We start from the raw sequence: 16561 nt of genomic DNA, 5'->3' as shown, positions 1-16561 counted from the left end.
GCACTTGTTTCCTTAATGTTTATTTTTAGACTAATCCAAAAATATAAAATACAATTTTCAAAACGAATATCAAGGACTATACAAAACGACAAAATAGAAACAACAATTTAGAGGTTATGTTCATATTCCGAAGATCGGCGTTGACTGGCTACACGAATTCTCTGACACTTTGCTTGAAATAAATCCGAAAACAAGTCTGACTATCAGATGACGATCAGAAATTTGTGTAAGAACATCAAACTTTTGATTTGAAACCGATCAGAAGTTCCTGTGCGAACGCATTTTACTCTATTGCGCATGTGTATTTGTCGAAAACTTGTTTCTTACTGCTGTGAGAACAAACCTAAAGGCATCACGTCAGTTAATAATTATGATCTAAGGTGTATACGCGGCTTTAATATGTCACATGACGGCGTTCAATGTATTGTCATAGAGTAATTAAAAGTATATAAAATATTCATTTCTCTATGGTATTGTCAAACTCTCAAGGAAATAACATTTTGGCAGCCACTGATTTTTCAATTTGATTTATATTACGTGGTGACCTTTGAACCCGCACGATAAAAGCGAAGGCGACTATATACAGGATTTGGCCCACCTAGACAGGCAAGATATCTCTCCATCCTCCAGACTTCTTGCTCCTGAGTCGGGATTGTGTAAGTGCGAAGACGCCGTGTTCAAGTGACGACAAGTGACACATAAGTGACATTGACATTTGTAACTATAAGTGTGGGTTTTCTAAGCACCAATTTCTTCGTTTTTCTGATTTGGTTATTTTTCTGAGTTAGGGTGGTTCCGATTCCAGGATATTTTTATTTTAGAAGGAATATATCCATTATTGTTAGGTATAGCCTTTAACAATTAAGAAGCCTCTTACGCCTTATTCTCATAAAATTGAAATATTCATTAGAAATGGTAAGTTATAATGGCATTCCCATCCAAATAAGTAAAACAAAACAAGGCCTAATAAAAGAATCCTAACTTAAAAATGTGACCAATGTTTATTTGACTGTAAAATTTCTGTAAAATAATATATTATGATGTACTTTTTCTCTTGGAAGTTCTATGTAATAATTACTAGGTATTTCCCAGATTTACAATTATTATAGTTTTAGCAATACCTTGTTTCATATTCTAAGTTTCTGGTTCAAAAATGGAACTATTGAAACATCTTATAGCAAGCAAGACAATAATATCATTAACTCTTTAATAACACTCAGAAATTTAAAATTTCATTTAATGTTTCCATAACTCCAAACTTAATTTAACTTAACTTTTGGTACTCATGGCAGTTTGGGTGGCAAGATTTATTATTTTTTTAATTAGTTTGTCTCAATTACTGGGTTTACACAGTACATCGACGCTGCCAAGCCAGAACGGCATAAACGACATTTCCTTTGTTTTTCAGAAAACACAAAAACTTATTAGTTTGGTTAATAGCAGTTCTTTTTAGATGTTGAGTAGCTCAAAATAATTAGTGATTTTTTTTATTAGTTTTAACAATATTATAATGTCAGCTTATCATATTATTTAAAATAGATAAAAAACTGAAAAAATGGTGCTTATGCCTAATCGACTTTAAACAATGGTGAATATGCCAAATTTACCTCTGGCATTTATGACAATCAAATCTAATAATGTTAGTCAAACTGGCACTTAAAATGGAGATATGCCATTAATGAAAAATATATTTTCATACACATATTTTGAGCCAATTGTATTTTAGTTTTATACTCTTCTGTAAGGTAGCTGTAGTAAACTGAGTTACAGTAGCCTAGCAGTGGCAGGATTAAGGATTCTAGATTCCCAAGAGGTATTTAATATGGTCAGGAAGAACATATTGAAAATAATAAAGGCTTCTCAATTTTAAGTAAACAGAGCACAGCTTTTTAAAACATGCTGCCGAAAATTCATCGCAACTTCCATTACAAGGCCCAGATTTCTAGCTTATTCAACAGACAGGATAATTACTCCTTTTATATGAATGGTTGTAAAATTGAACCTAATGAACTTAGCTCTGACGGCCTCGGACCCATTGGGTTGGGTTGGCTTGGGTTGGGTTGGGTATCAGGTGTACACTTTTTTTGGCATTAAGCAATACATCATGCCCAGAAGACCAGTCGGAGACATTGTTCAGATCAACATTGACACCAGCAAGTCCCTCGAAAGAATCTTCAGGATAAAATGAACATAGAAGCTGAGTGTCATTAGCTTATAGATGTGATGAGCATTGATGAATTTGAGATGGTAAGTCAGTGGTAAAAAGGGCAACAAGTATGGGACCAATAATGGACCCCTGAGGCACTGCATGTTGAAGATATTGAATGTCAGACTTAGCCCCATCAAGGTCCGCAACCTGCCTTCTATGCTTTACTTAGATGTGATGAGAACCAGCCACAAGCTTGATCAGAAAATCCAAAAAAGTGCAGCTTAGCAATCAGCATATCATGGTTAATAAGGTCAAATGCCTTACTATAATCTAAAAGTTGAATAGAAGTCCGTATTTTGTAGGGGAATGTATATATAAAGATTACAAAAAAATTTTTGGTGAACATATATGTTTTTTGTAATGTTCTGTATCTGATGATGACTGTTTACACAGCCGAAATGCATAATACATTTACCTGAGTGACCTACATGCATTTTTATTGGACATAAAGACTTCCCCTATTTGTAATCTTTATAATCTAAAAGTACTAGACAGGAGACCTTTGATTCATCCATGTTTTTAGATATGCAGCTAGTAACCCTGCTAAGTGCCGTTGCTGTGCTATGACAAGCTCTAAATCCAGACTGAACATCCGGCAGTATGTGTTGAGAGTAAACAAAGTTGTTTATCATGTCGGAAACCAGTCATTCAAGCATTTTCCCAAGGATCGTCAAGAGGCTAATTGGTCGTAATTCATCCAGACTACCGACATGCGTAGTCTTGGGCAGTGGCTTTACTAATGCCGTTTTCCACATGATAGGATATTCGCCATTCTTATTGTAAATAGATGTTATCACAGGAGCCAAGAAATCAATGCTAAACAGAAGCATATCGTAACTTAACCCATCAATACCCATACATTTTGATTTAATCTGCGAAAATGATTTATAAACATCATACTCTGTAACGATTGATAATTTGACGGCGCGTTGTAGTTATGCGATGAAGGTAATATAGTGTTGGACGAATAATAGAGCCCCATTTATATAAGAGTGAGGAATTGGTAGCCTCAGCAGGTAATTTTGTTGAGTGTTGTACTGATTACTTAATTGTAGTTCATGTTTTTATTTTTTTGGTAATAAACAATCAGATAATACTTTTGTAAATAGATCAATGGCTGCTGCTAATCAGATTGGGTTGGATTGTCTTTATTAGTGGACTCTAACTTTGAATACCCAGTCTTGTTCTAAATTAAGACACAAATTTTTATTCTTCATTTTTTTTAACTATTAAGTAAATTCCTTTAACACCCTTTTTATATTTTAACAAACTTTTTTCATTTAAAGAATCTTAAAGTTATAAAAATTGGTTTTCACTTCACTTTTGAATTACATTTTAATCTGTTACATTTTATTGATAGGTAGGTTGTAATAGTGATTTATTTTATGATAGAGACATTCCTATCAATACATTTATTTTACATTGGTTTTTTGAAGGACCAAGAACCCTGTATCCCTGCCACATTTATTAATGTATAATGTATTTAAGAGCATAAATATTAAGCTACTTATTTCCTACTAATACAAAACTATATTGTTTTATGATGCCTAGGTGTAAGAATTTAAAATACATATTTAATACTTTTACATAAAACAATCAAAGTCTGGGATTAGTTTCTTAACCCTGAACTACTACCGACACATTTTTATTACATATGTACTACTGATGGGCCCTTAGGACCCATAATAATAAAATTGCCATAAAATCAATAAAAAAAAACTTTTATTCAAAAATTTAAAATTACTTGGGTATATTACACTACATAAACCAAAAAAAAACCTAAAATTATTTTTCAGAACACTTAGGGCACAATTTTTTGCAGCATTGATTGCCAATGGGCAACTTACATATGTCACACTGGATAGCAGTTTTCCTATCCTTGTTGGTGGGGCATATGGCACACCTTTTTCTTTTACTTTTTTAAAGAGGTACTTGAGGCTGCTTAGCAATGAGGATTCGTACATTTGAGTGCACCTTCTTGTTGGCCATTCTGAGTCGCAAATGTTCATCTATTAATTGCTTCCCAAGAGTTTTGATAAATGGGTATTGTTTTATTTCTTTACCTTTTGATGCAAATTGGTACAATACTCGAAAATGTACACCTGCAATGTTCAATATAGCAAAAAAAATTGTCATTGGCCAACGGTTAGTTCTTCTGGATACTGAATACAACGCACATTTCGCATCTAATGCGTTAACTCCAGATTTTGTTTCATTATAAAAATGAATTATCTCTGGCTTTTTGGTTGTTTCGTTGACAGAATTGTCATGATGCATGCTAGAAAGTAATATAAGTAATATAATTTTTTTTGGCACATAGCTCACTATTGTGGTTGAAGAAGTAAATCCAAACGTTGATGAATGAATTGCACGTTTTCGGTTTGGTAAAAATTCAGGTGGTACAGATTTTTTTTTTTCGTAAGGTTCCCACGTACGTCAAACTGTTTTTCTTGAGTTCGTCGACGAGTTCCACTGAACTGTACCAGTTGTCCCCGGTGATGTTCCTGTTGGTGCCTTTAACACACTCAACAAGCCTAAGAACCACTCTTGTTGGATTTGATAATGTAGGCTTTTTTGCACCATCAACTTTTATTTCGGAACCGGCATAAATCTCTGCATCTACGAGATAATGCGTTTTAGCGTCAGCCAAAACCTGCACTTTAATTCCATATTTGGCAGGTTTGTTCGGAATATACATCCAAAATCCACACCTTCCTCGAAACGGTACAAGCATTTCGTCTACAGTTAGGTAAAATTCCCGGTGAATAACATGACTTTGATCTAGCTACAAACTCATCAAATAATTCCGGCACAGCGGCCAACTTATCAGTTTTTACTCTTTCTTTTCGGGTTTCTACATTGTCAAATCTGAGACAGCTCAATAAAAACGAAAATCTGGCCAGACTCATAGTAGCACGAAAAATAGGTCTTCCTGTCCCATCTGTTGCCCACATAGAACGGACGTCTTCATGATTAGATTTAAAGATGGACTGAAGATACAACAACCCAAAAAACTCCTTGATTTCACATATGTTGGTATTTTCAGTAAATGAAGGCCAAAATTTAGTTTCTGACTAAGCAAACCTTTTAGACTTTTTATAGTTTTCTCTGGTGGAGGTTATCTTCAAATTGGTAAAATCAACTAACTTTTGTATTACAGGCTCACGTGGAGGATTATTATGAGCAGGGCCAATAAGGCCAGGCAAGATAGTAACCAAATTATGAGCAGGGGTTCTACCTCTAATACCTGCTGTTTTTGACCATTTGGTATTGTTTTTCCCATACCAACTGTTCCTGATGGGCAACTCTTCTTCCTCTGAATTGGAGTTTTCTTGCTCTGTTTCGGAATTGTGGTTGCTCAGTATTTCATTGTCCTCTTCATTCTCGTCACTCTCTTTAGCCAATCTTTCTAGTTCCTCTAACACAGCTTCTCTGTTTGGAACACCAACAGATACACTTTTCTTGCTCGAGCTTATTTGGTTTGACTCTTCCATACTTTCCCAAAAGTCTTCAGACTCTAAAATATTTCTTAACGCATCTTCTGACAATGCCCTAGAACTGGACGCCATTGTGTTGCACTTACTGAAAGATAGTAAAAAAACACATTTTATATCTATTAACTTATACCTTATGGCCACTAGTTATTGGCCTATTCTTGTGAAATAGATAAATACCTGAAAAATACGATTAAAAAAAATACAGATAAATACTGAAGTATGAATCTATGCCGGCGAAATCACGCATATGGTATTGCGGAGGAGTACAGAGACAGCGAGTATCCAATGTTGCCAAACTTAAAAAATATACCCTATTTAAAAATAGGATGGGTCCTCAGGACCCATCAGTAGTAGCTACAGGTTAATATTATATTTATTTTATTATTATTATAAGAAAACAATGTCATATAATTTTGATCACAAACTTGGTTATCTACAACATTATCTTTTTCAGTCTCATACAATCTTATTGGTTCAACCAGGAGCAAACCCAGAAACAAGAACATATTCTGACTATGAATCTGTCAATGACTGCATGGAAGGAGTATGCAGGATATATGAAGAACATCTAAAAAGAAGAAATCCAAATACACCAACTATCACTTATGATATCTCCCAGCTTTTTGATTTTGTTGATCAGGTAATTAGCTAAATCATTTATTCAGAAATTCATAATATATAGGTATTTTATAAGGAACTAAAGCAAATAGAAGTGAGGCAGGAAGTTCACATAATTTATGGGTCTATTACCCTGTATAGCTGACAGGGTGGTTTAGCAAACTTACACTTTACTTATCAATCAATCATTCAATCAATCGCTTTATTGTCAAAAAATTTTACAATTTTTAGACAAAGCTGATAACTAAAGTAAACAAAAAGACAAACAAAACACACAAAAATAAAATAAAACTAGTAAAACAAATATACAAATTTATACAAATCAATAATTGTATGTGGTCAAAAGTATGAATAAATAAGTAAAACACAATTAAAAAATATACAATTGCATGTATACAATGTCAAAAAAAGAAAAAAAAAAGGGAAATCTAAGAAAGCAAAAAAGTATATATGTATATAAAAATATACAAAAGTGTTCATTAAAAAAGTATAAAAGAAAAGTAAGATATAGATATAGCTACATAAAACAGTACATATAAAAACAATAAATCAGTCTGTGTGTGTGAAGTTAAAATTAAGTATTAAAAAAATCGTTTACAGAGTAAAAGGCTCTCTCCAGTAGGAATGATTTTAATGCCTTACGGAAAGTAGGAAAAGATGTGATGGACTTGATGTTCAATGGCAAATGATTGTGCATTTTTTTTGCTTTGTACAATATAGAGTTTTTTACCAATTCTGAATGTGGAGTAGGCAGATATAAATCATACTCCGCGTTTCTGAGAGGATAATTATGGGATGGCCTATCTGAATTTAATGAAACGTGCTTGCGAATTAGACAAACGAATGAATTAATGAATGAATTAATTATAATTAATTCATTCAAGTCTTAGTGTATAACGCAAAGCTCTCTTTTGAAGTCTGAAAATTTTGTCAAATTGAGTGACACTACTTAAGTTAACTTGAAGTTAAGTCACTTGATATGATTTTATGAAGTTCGGCAATATCCGGATTACTCCAGGTAAAACTAGTATCATCCGCGAATAGGCAGGTTCTTCCTTTATTATTCAGACTAGCGATATCATTGATAAATATGAGAAACAAAATAGGGCCAAGCACTGAACCTTGAGGCACTCCACATTCTATTGGGTTGCAAGAAGACATCATAACATCAATCCTCACAAACTGATTCCTGTTATTGAGACATGACTTAAACCATTCAAGGGGCATACCTCTAAACCTGTAGTGTTGCAACTTTTTTATTAAGATATCATGGTTTACGCAATCAAAAGCTTTAGAAAATCACAGAAGATTGTTGCCGTAAGATGTTGGTTGTTTAAGCTACAGTATACATTATTAAAAAGGGAAAACATAGCATCATTTGTGCATTTGTTATTTAAAAATCCAAATTGTTGAGGAGTGAGTATTTTAAAATTTAATTTTAGTAGAAATGATAGGAGCCTTTTTTTTACTAATCTTTCAATCATTTTTGATAGTGTGGGAAGAAGAGCACTTGGGCGATAGTTGGACGACTGATCTTTATCTCCTCCTTTATGTAGAGGGATTATTATTGCCTTCTTAAGGCAGTTGGGAAAAACTCCTTTTTGAAAAGACAGGATGATTAAATTTGTAAGATGGTTTAATGTACATTCTGACAGATTTAGAAACATGTTCAATGTGAGTCCATCGGTTCCAGAACAGCTCTTATTTTTGATTTCCCTAATCGTACTGCGAAGCTCAGGTAATACAATTGGCGTAAAGAAAAAACTGTAAATTCTCATCTGCACTAGAAAGATAAGAAAGTGGATCGTGGGTAGGAGCTATGGTACTCATTAGATTCTTCGCTACATTTACAAAATAATTGTTGAGGTTCTCAGGAGAGGTAGAGATAGTATTGGAATTAGAAGGTTTATTTCTCAGATTATTAACAATCGACCATGATTCTTTAGCGACATTACCAGACTTTGCCAGTCTCCTGTTATAGTAAATGTCTTTTGCCGCTTTTAGAGTCCTTAAATACTCGATAAGAAAAAATCACAACTGCCCAAATGTCCACCATTCTGCTCTGTGCATTTACTGGCTCTCAAAAACAATTTGGTTTACAGGCTGAAAAATCTCTGGCTCTTTTGGGTATTCCCTCTATTTGGTGAAAAAGCTGCATCTGACTGGTACTACGAGGGCGGGTCAATAAGTCCGTGACTTTTTGAATTTCCCGCCCTTTAATGGAAATGGCAACTCTGCTCCTGTCAACAGAGAACTGTCAGTTGTCGCCTGTCAAAATTTGAACAAGCTGCGTCATTTATTTTGTGTTTGACAGCTGTTGATAGCAGACTACCACTCGTTTTGTAAAGAAAATGGAAAAAAGTGAATTTCGTGTGCTCATTAAGCATTATTTTTTATGGAAAAAAACCATCACTCAAACCAAGGCTAAGCTTGATAAATATTATGGTGACTCTGCACCATCCATTTCCATGGTAAAGAAGTGGTTTACTGAATTTCGATGTGGCCGTACAAGCACGGAAAATGCCGAACGTTCTGGATGCCCAGTCGAGGTCTCTACATCCAAAACAATCAAAAAAATTCACGATATGGTTTTAGCCGATCGGAGATTGAAAGTGAGAGAGATTGTGGAAGCAGGCATCTCACATGGTTCAGTAGCTTCAATTTTGAATGATCATTTGGGTATGAGAAAGCTTTCCGCAACATGGGTGCCGCGTTTGCTCACAATCGACCACAAACGCAACCGTGTGACAATTTCCCAGGAGTGTTTGGCGTTATTCAACCGCAATATGGACGAATTGTTGCGTCGTTTCGTCAGCGTGGACGAAACGTGGATCCACCACAACACGCCGGAGACCAAACAGCAGTCAAAACAGTGGATTTCTCGGGGTGAATCGGCGCCCAAGAAGGCAAAGGTGGGTTTGTCAGCCAATAAAGTCATGGCGACCGTTTTTTGAGATGCACGCGGTATAATCCACATTGACTATCTTCAAAAGGAGAAAACAATCAATGGAGAATATTATACCAACTTATTGGATAGATTCAATGAGGAACTGAAAGAAAAAAGACCACATTTGGCCAAAAAAAAAGTTCTTTTCCACCAGGACAATGCAAGGGTCCACACATGTGCAGTTTCCATGGCAAAAATCCATGAATTAGTTTACGAATTATTTCCTCATCCGCCCTATTCTCCAGATTTTGCCCCCAGTGACTATTTCCTATTCCCAAATTTAAAGAAATGGCTCGGCGGAAAGAGATTTGATTCCAACGACGAAATCATCTCTCAAACAAATGCCTATTTTGATGACCTCGACAAATCGTATTTTTCCGAAAGAATAAAAAAATCGGAGAAACGTTGGAGGTAGTGTATAGAACTCAAAGGAGACTATGTTGAAAAATAAAATAACTTTTTATATAAAAACCTGTCTTTTATCCAAAAAGTCACGGACTTATTGACCCGCCCTCGTATTTGCTCTATAAAACATTTTGAATAAAATGAAAAAAAATTCGCTCATTTGGAAAAATATGAGGTCTAATAAGCTTATTGTCATGGATTTGTCATTAAATTGGAATATAGTGCATATATAAGACATTTATATCTTTTGTTGTTGAATCTACTTTTACATTCCACTTTTGCACTACAAGCCCTATCACTACAAAATTGGTACACAGAAACCATGTCGGTTTGGGGTCAAATCTCCAATAATTGACCAGTTAAGGAAAAATTTTAGAAGAAAAAATTTGAGAAGTTCATTTTTAAATTTTATAAAATTTTAGTTACTTTTCTTGGCATTATGCACTATTAGGGTTCATGTCAAGCAAAAAAGAAATTTCGATGTTGCTTTTTAAAGTTTAAATATTTTTATTTATTTTTCAATCAATCAATTACATATTAATTTACAATTATTATGAGATGTAATGTGCATACAATGGACATAATGTGTCTGTGTGTATGCACATCAAGCTCATCAATATTTAGTTCATAATGAACTTCAACCTATCACTAATAATAGTAACATATACCTGCTTAAATAATATTATCAAATTCAGAAATATTAACAGCAAGCAAACAAACTGCCCATAGTTCCATGACAATGCAAATTCTAGCTTTTCAATGTTCTAAGAGTCTCTCTGTAGCATGGCCTTCTAGGTTTGGATTTTTTTCTGTAAACTTCTATCAAAAATAAAGTGTTCGAAGTGATGTCACGAACATTAGAAGAATTAAAAACTAAGAAAGCTATCTGAAAACTTAAATAGATTATTATGTTGATCTAAAACAGTTGTTTATCCAATGGCGTCGTAAGTCTTTAGTTAAAAAAATAATAATAATAAAAATAAAAATGTCTTATTTTAATGACACACCCTGTATGAATATTTATCAAAATTAGAACTTAAGTATCTTGGGTATGGTTGGTTAATGGTTGGAATTCTAACTAACCTCATGCAGATCTCTTCCTTATCTGTATCTATCCAAACTTTGAGACGAGACTTATTATGGCTTGTTGGACTTATCTGCTGTGAAGCATACCTGTTTGTTTCAGCTACTATTAAACCGATCACATCTTTATCTATAAATAGTTTAAATGTAGCTAAGGAACTACTGCAGTCTTGAGAAGCTACATTAATACTTTGTGGAAAAGAGTACTCATTCATATTCAGTGCATTATTCACGTCCATTGGTATCCATACGTCTGTTTGAAGATTTTCTGCGAAAGTAAAGGCGCTAATTACTTGTAAATTTCCATAAATACAGTATTTTTTATTTGATTTATACAGTCTGATTTAAATAAATTACCTAGAAATTCATTAGCCTCGCTTATATGATCATCCTCGCTATTTACCTCATACAAAGAGTCATTGCCATCATGTGCGTTGGTAATAGAGGACACTGAATCATCATCTGAAGAGCTAGAGGGGGACGTAGGATCGTAATCAGGATCTGAACTTGAATGAGTTCCAGCAAATGGATCTTCTTGTTCACTTTCAGAATCTTCATTTTCACTTGAACTGTATCTGCCTTGCAAATTACTCAAAGCATTTATAGCAGATGTCTCTTGTATCTCAATAGAACTAGCTAGATCTTGGTGCTTCGTTGAGGCTAAGGGTTTGATTCCACCGTCTGCTATACAAATCAATTTCCAACATTTATATTAAAGGTATCTAACATATTTACACATTTATAAAATTTACCTGCAATTCAGTACACGATTCAGCTAATTCGACCGCAGCAGGCGAATTAGATATCACTTGAGGTACATCTTTAGATTTTTCTTACAGGCTCAAACGAATTCTATATTGAAAATTTTGCAAATATGGGAATTGCAGTTATGAGAAAAAATAAAATTCTAAAACTTGCCTCCAATCTGGTATCTGGGACATATACATCATCATTATTTCTTGAACAATCACCACTGACATTTTGTCTTAATAAATCAAATATTTTTTGAACTCGTGAAGTCATTACTAACAGAAATTAAAGTCAATACTGCACAAACCGTGTAAACAAGTTTTACCAGTCACATATTATTATATCTGGTACCGCGCAGGGATAAAACTATTTTTGTTCAGTGCGTTACCGGTCATTTGTGTCTGGTAAATACTACACATCCTAAAAACGTTATACTCGTCGTGAGCATCAAGAAGCTATTCGTAACACCGATATCAGACAAACGGTTCAAAAAATACAGCTTCCGTCGGAATGTAATAGATGGCAGCATGATTACCGTCAGAACATAAACAAGACTACCAGACACATATGAGTGGTATCGTAGCGAACGTGTTAAGGGCATAACAATTAGACGCCAACTCTTCTGATATGACTTTCAAACTTTTTAACAATTTGTTGTCATGACTTATTCCCAAGAACTTATTCTCATTTAAATCAATGTTTCCAAGGCAAACTCAAACTCTGCTCAAACTGCATTTAAAGTTCATTACATTTGTTGTTGAATGATAAATAAATTAATTTCAGAAAACATATTTCTCTTGTGTTTTCTCGGTTAATTTGTTTTTGTTATTTATTGATTTATGTTAGTATATTATTTTTCATCTTAAGAAATGCTGCGATGCGATGTGGCAGTCTCGCTCGAAAATCTCATTTACCAATATGTGATACCATGGCCGGTATGCTCCCAAGGAGCAAAAAAATTAACATTCTGTGTTATATTATTGTTGTATCAACAAGATGCATTCAGTTTTTGATGGTAATAAATAAAAGTGTGCACTGCCTTTAAAATATAGATAAAAGGAACTTACAGTTTAACCCTTTCTATCCCGGACCTTAATTTGTATGTTGGTCCCTCAATCCCAAAGGTTTTTCCATGCTTAGAGTCCTATTGCCTTATATATACGTCGCATATAAATAAACAAATAAATGACCAAACAACTTTTTTTTAATGAGCTTAACAAACTTAAACGGTTTCTTTTCAAAAGTACTCAGAGAGCAGAAACAACTTAAAAAATGTAACTAACTTGAAAAAAAATGTTATGTAATTTAACATTAAAACTTTTCTTTTGTGTGGTAGGCCTCAAAACATGGCACTACACAAAGGACGACTCCACATCTTGCACACATGTATCTCGATTCGCATCTTTTTTCCTGGTCTTTTCTGTGGCTACAAACGACAGATCGCTTCACATTCTTATCAGGAACTGAACTTGTGTTGTGGAAAATGTCGCCCTTTGAGCCTTTGAGGATTCTTTCTTAAAGGGTTTATACTTCTGTTTTTTTCATGTTTATGTCTGAAACAAGATGAAGAAATAAGTACACAATAAAAAAAAATTATTACAAACTTACCTATCAAAAAGTGCCCCTATAATGGTAAGTTGATAATCTGCAAGAGGTAGCCTTTCTGAAGATTGGGTCAAATAGAGTGCATGTGCGTTAAGAAGAGACAGATCAACCATGTGGAAAAATAGCTTTTTATACCATTTTGTAGTCTTTCTTACACATTCCGTGGACCTCAACATCATATCTGATCGATCTATTGCACCCATATTTTCGCTGTAATTTATAACCGCTGGTTTTTGTATGGACTTTTTGGTCTTGAAATCTACTTTGTCTAACGTTACCATGTGATCTTCATGAAAAGTAGTCAGCATCATAACATCACGCCTATCCTTCCATTTCACGCAAAGCAGATTTTCAGCACACATCGAGATAGATTCGCCTTTAGATAATTTTTGATTTAAATTGGGCATCTCTTTACGATTAGCACGGACTGTCCCGCAGGAATTAGTCTTATGTTGCGCGCCTTATGGCCTTTATTCAAATATGGTTCCATAAGATTTGCTACTACTGAGCCTGATATTCCAAGGTCTTGGAACAGAGTTATATCTGTCGATTTTCCAGTATAGACAATAACACCTAATACATATCCTGTCTCACAGTCACATATTAGAAAAAGTTTTATTCCAAAACGATGGCGTTTGGTCTTTATGTACTGTTTAAATCTCAAACGCCCCTTGAAAAGAACTAAGCTCTGGTCAAAAGCAAGATTTTTAAATGGAGTATAGTACTTTTGGAACTGTGTTGTAATTTTATTGAGCACTGTTCGCAGTTTGTGAAAATCACCTTCTTTTGCTCAGCATTATCTGAAAAGTGTAGCATGCCAAGGATTGCTTGGAAACGATTCCTTGACATTATTTCGGAAAATATTGGTGTATGAAGCAACTTATCAGTTGACCAGTTTTCCTTTACTCTATTTTTTCCATGTCGTGAGGCTAGGAACATAACACCCAAAAACACATAAAATTCGTTGATATCAGTTTCGCGCCATTTATTATTTTTATTTGCATAAACCTCGGAAGCATATTTGTTGGTTTCAGAGACAATAATCTCAACTATATCTGAGTCCATAAATAAAAGAAAATAACCTTAAGCATCTGACTTATTTTATATGGAGTCCAAGTGTGTGCCGGTCTCTCTATCATCAAAATCATGCACTACGGGAATAATCGGAGTTTTATTCCATTTCAGAACCAAATTTTGTTTTAGGGCCAAATTATCTTGAATCGCTTCAGGTGACTTATTATTTGTGTTTCTGTTCTCACCATCAACGGGATTTTCTTCGTCAGATAACTCATTATTGCTATTTTCGACCTCATCAAATATAACTTCATTTATCTCGTCATCTTCATCCGAATCGGGATAATACTCACTGCCACTAGAGACATATGGCTCTTCATCGGAGTCTAACATCTCCAGCATATCGTCATATACCTGGTTTGATAGCCCACAAAAGTCTCCACAGTCATCATACCTTTTACGCTTCGAACCACGTGCTTTACTCATATTACGCGCGCGATTGTGACTGTTGTGCCCGAAATTATTTTTAAAACTGAATTCTCAACACGCAAAATCGTTCAACCGACCTGCAGCTTCACCTTCGAACTATGCATGTAACAGTGTTGCCACCAGTGCTAAAATAAGTGAACAAATATATACGGCAGTGGGTCCGCATGACCTGTCTTAGGTGCCAACATTTTGCGGCTTTGAGGACAATAATCTAACATTTTCGGACATATTTCTACGGCATTGGGTCTAAATTTTTATAAGCAATTCATATTTTCGGCTTTGGTAAATTGAGATCATAACACCTTGCACGTATATATACGGCGGCTGGGACTACAGACCCACTTTTTAAAAAACATATATATGCGGCGTTGGGACAGAAAGGGTTAACTACTGCTGCACTTTGTGTTGTAATTTATTAACATTTTAAAACTATGCATTTAAACAGTTTTTACTGACAAGAAAAATCTAACAATATACCACGTTTCCAAACAGTGTATGATCAGAATTGCCTGTATAACTTCTATTTGCGTTTAAAATGTGTTCTTTTCCAATAAAACAACATTTATAGAATAGAAATACATTTACATTTACCACTGTTATTTCAAGTAATTTAGGTAAGTATAAGCAAAACAATATTATTTTGTATTTTTTCAGCTTTCAGACCTGAGCTGCTTAGTATACCAGAAATCAACAAACACATATGCTCCCTACAACAAAGACTGGATAAAAGAAAAAATCTACATTTTGCTTCGACAGGCTGCTGGCCATACTGATTATAATTTTTAAGATTTCTTATATGTATATTGCTTGTTGTCATATACATAATTCTCTAGGGCTCTAGTGTGATTTTGGAAATGGATCTTTTAGTATTAGTTTGTGAGCCAAGAGTAAAAGTATTTAGGGGCAGTTTTTATTTAAATAAATTTTTTTTTAATACTAATGGGATCAAAAAATGCACTTAAATCAATTTACATATACGTATGTGACCGCTCCAACTTATGCAACAACTTTCCCATATTTAAAATTAAATCTTGATCAGATTTAAGAATATTATTGGAATACTGTTGTTGGTTTATTTACTAAAATCATCATGACTTTTAGATGCATAACGGTGTTTTTGTTTTCATTTTAAAATATATTTTTTTGAATGAATAAACCTTTTTTTCGCGGGGTTTTTGTGACTTTATAATTTAAATAAAGTTAAACAATATTTGTTATGTATCTCATTATGGCTCAAATATGGTTTATTATTTATAAATAAGAATATTTCATTATTTTCATAAAAACTATTAAATATTATTCAAACTTGTGTCTTAGATAATTTTTTTGGTATTTATCCTTGGGACTATTCTGGTTTGAACAAATTTATTTTATGATTTTTTTTTTAAGATAGGTAATGAAATGCAGTTATTTGAATTTTTTAATATGTTTTTATATACATCTTATAATAGTTTTTATAAAGTTCGCGAGTCTCCTAGATCTGGTCTTGGCTTCAGACCCTGACTCGTACACTGTATCAGTACATGCCCCCCTAGGAACATCGGACCACAAATTGATAACAGTCTCTTGCCAGTTGGAGGTTAAAACGCAGGATCCTCCGATGCCGCGGAAGGTATGGCACTATAAATCGGCAGAGTGGAACCATCTTCGGGAATTTTTTTGGCTCATTCCCTTGGAAAGAGGTCTGCTTTAGAACCAATAACATCTCAGAATGTGCAAATCAAATTATAGAGACGATCTTGGCAGGAATGGAAGCTTATATCCCATTTTCTACTAAATGCGGATCAAACAACAAGCAATGGTTCAACCTGAATTGCAAAAAGGCAGTAAACACTAAAAACGCAGCATATCGCAAATGGCGTCAACATCCTTCCATCGAAAATCGGAGGAACTTTTTAGCCTCCAGAAATAGCTGCAGGCGAATTATTGATGAATGCAAAGAGA

At 34.2% G+C, this 16561-nt stretch overlaps 1 protein-coding gene across 1 annotated transcript; it reads left to right on the top strand.

The window, feature by feature from the left end:
- Positions 1–704: 704 nt before the first annotated feature.
- LOC126740462 (enhancer of rudimentary homolog) lies at positions 705–15926 on the top strand. Its single transcript, XM_050446493.1, has 3 exons — positions 705–915; positions 6161–6346; positions 15272–15926. The coding sequence occupies exons 1-3, from the start codon at positions 913–915 to the stop codon at positions 15401–15403; spliced, it is 321 nt and encodes a 106-aa protein (XP_050302450.1). The 5' UTR covers positions 705–912; the 3' UTR covers positions 15404–15926.
- Positions 15927–16561: the final 635 nt, after the last annotated feature.

The sequence above is a fragment of the Anthonomus grandis genome, chromosome 9 (genome assembly GCF_022605725.1).
Source record: "Anthonomus grandis grandis chromosome 9, icAntGran1.3, whole genome shotgun sequence".
Lineage (NCBI taxonomy): Eukaryota > Metazoa > Arthropoda > Insecta > Coleoptera > Curculionidae > Anthonomus > Anthonomus grandis.
The sequence above is the reverse complement of the archived record's forward strand: the minus strand, read 5'-3'. Positions and strand labels throughout refer to the sequence as shown.

Excerpts from the sequence above, each read along its gene's own strand:
- LOC126740462 (XM_050446493.1), top strand. Across the intron at positions 6,347-15,271 it reads TTTTTGATTTTGTTGATCAG|CTTTCAGACCTGAGCTGCTT; the intron begins GTAATTAGCTAA and ends GTATTTTTTCAG.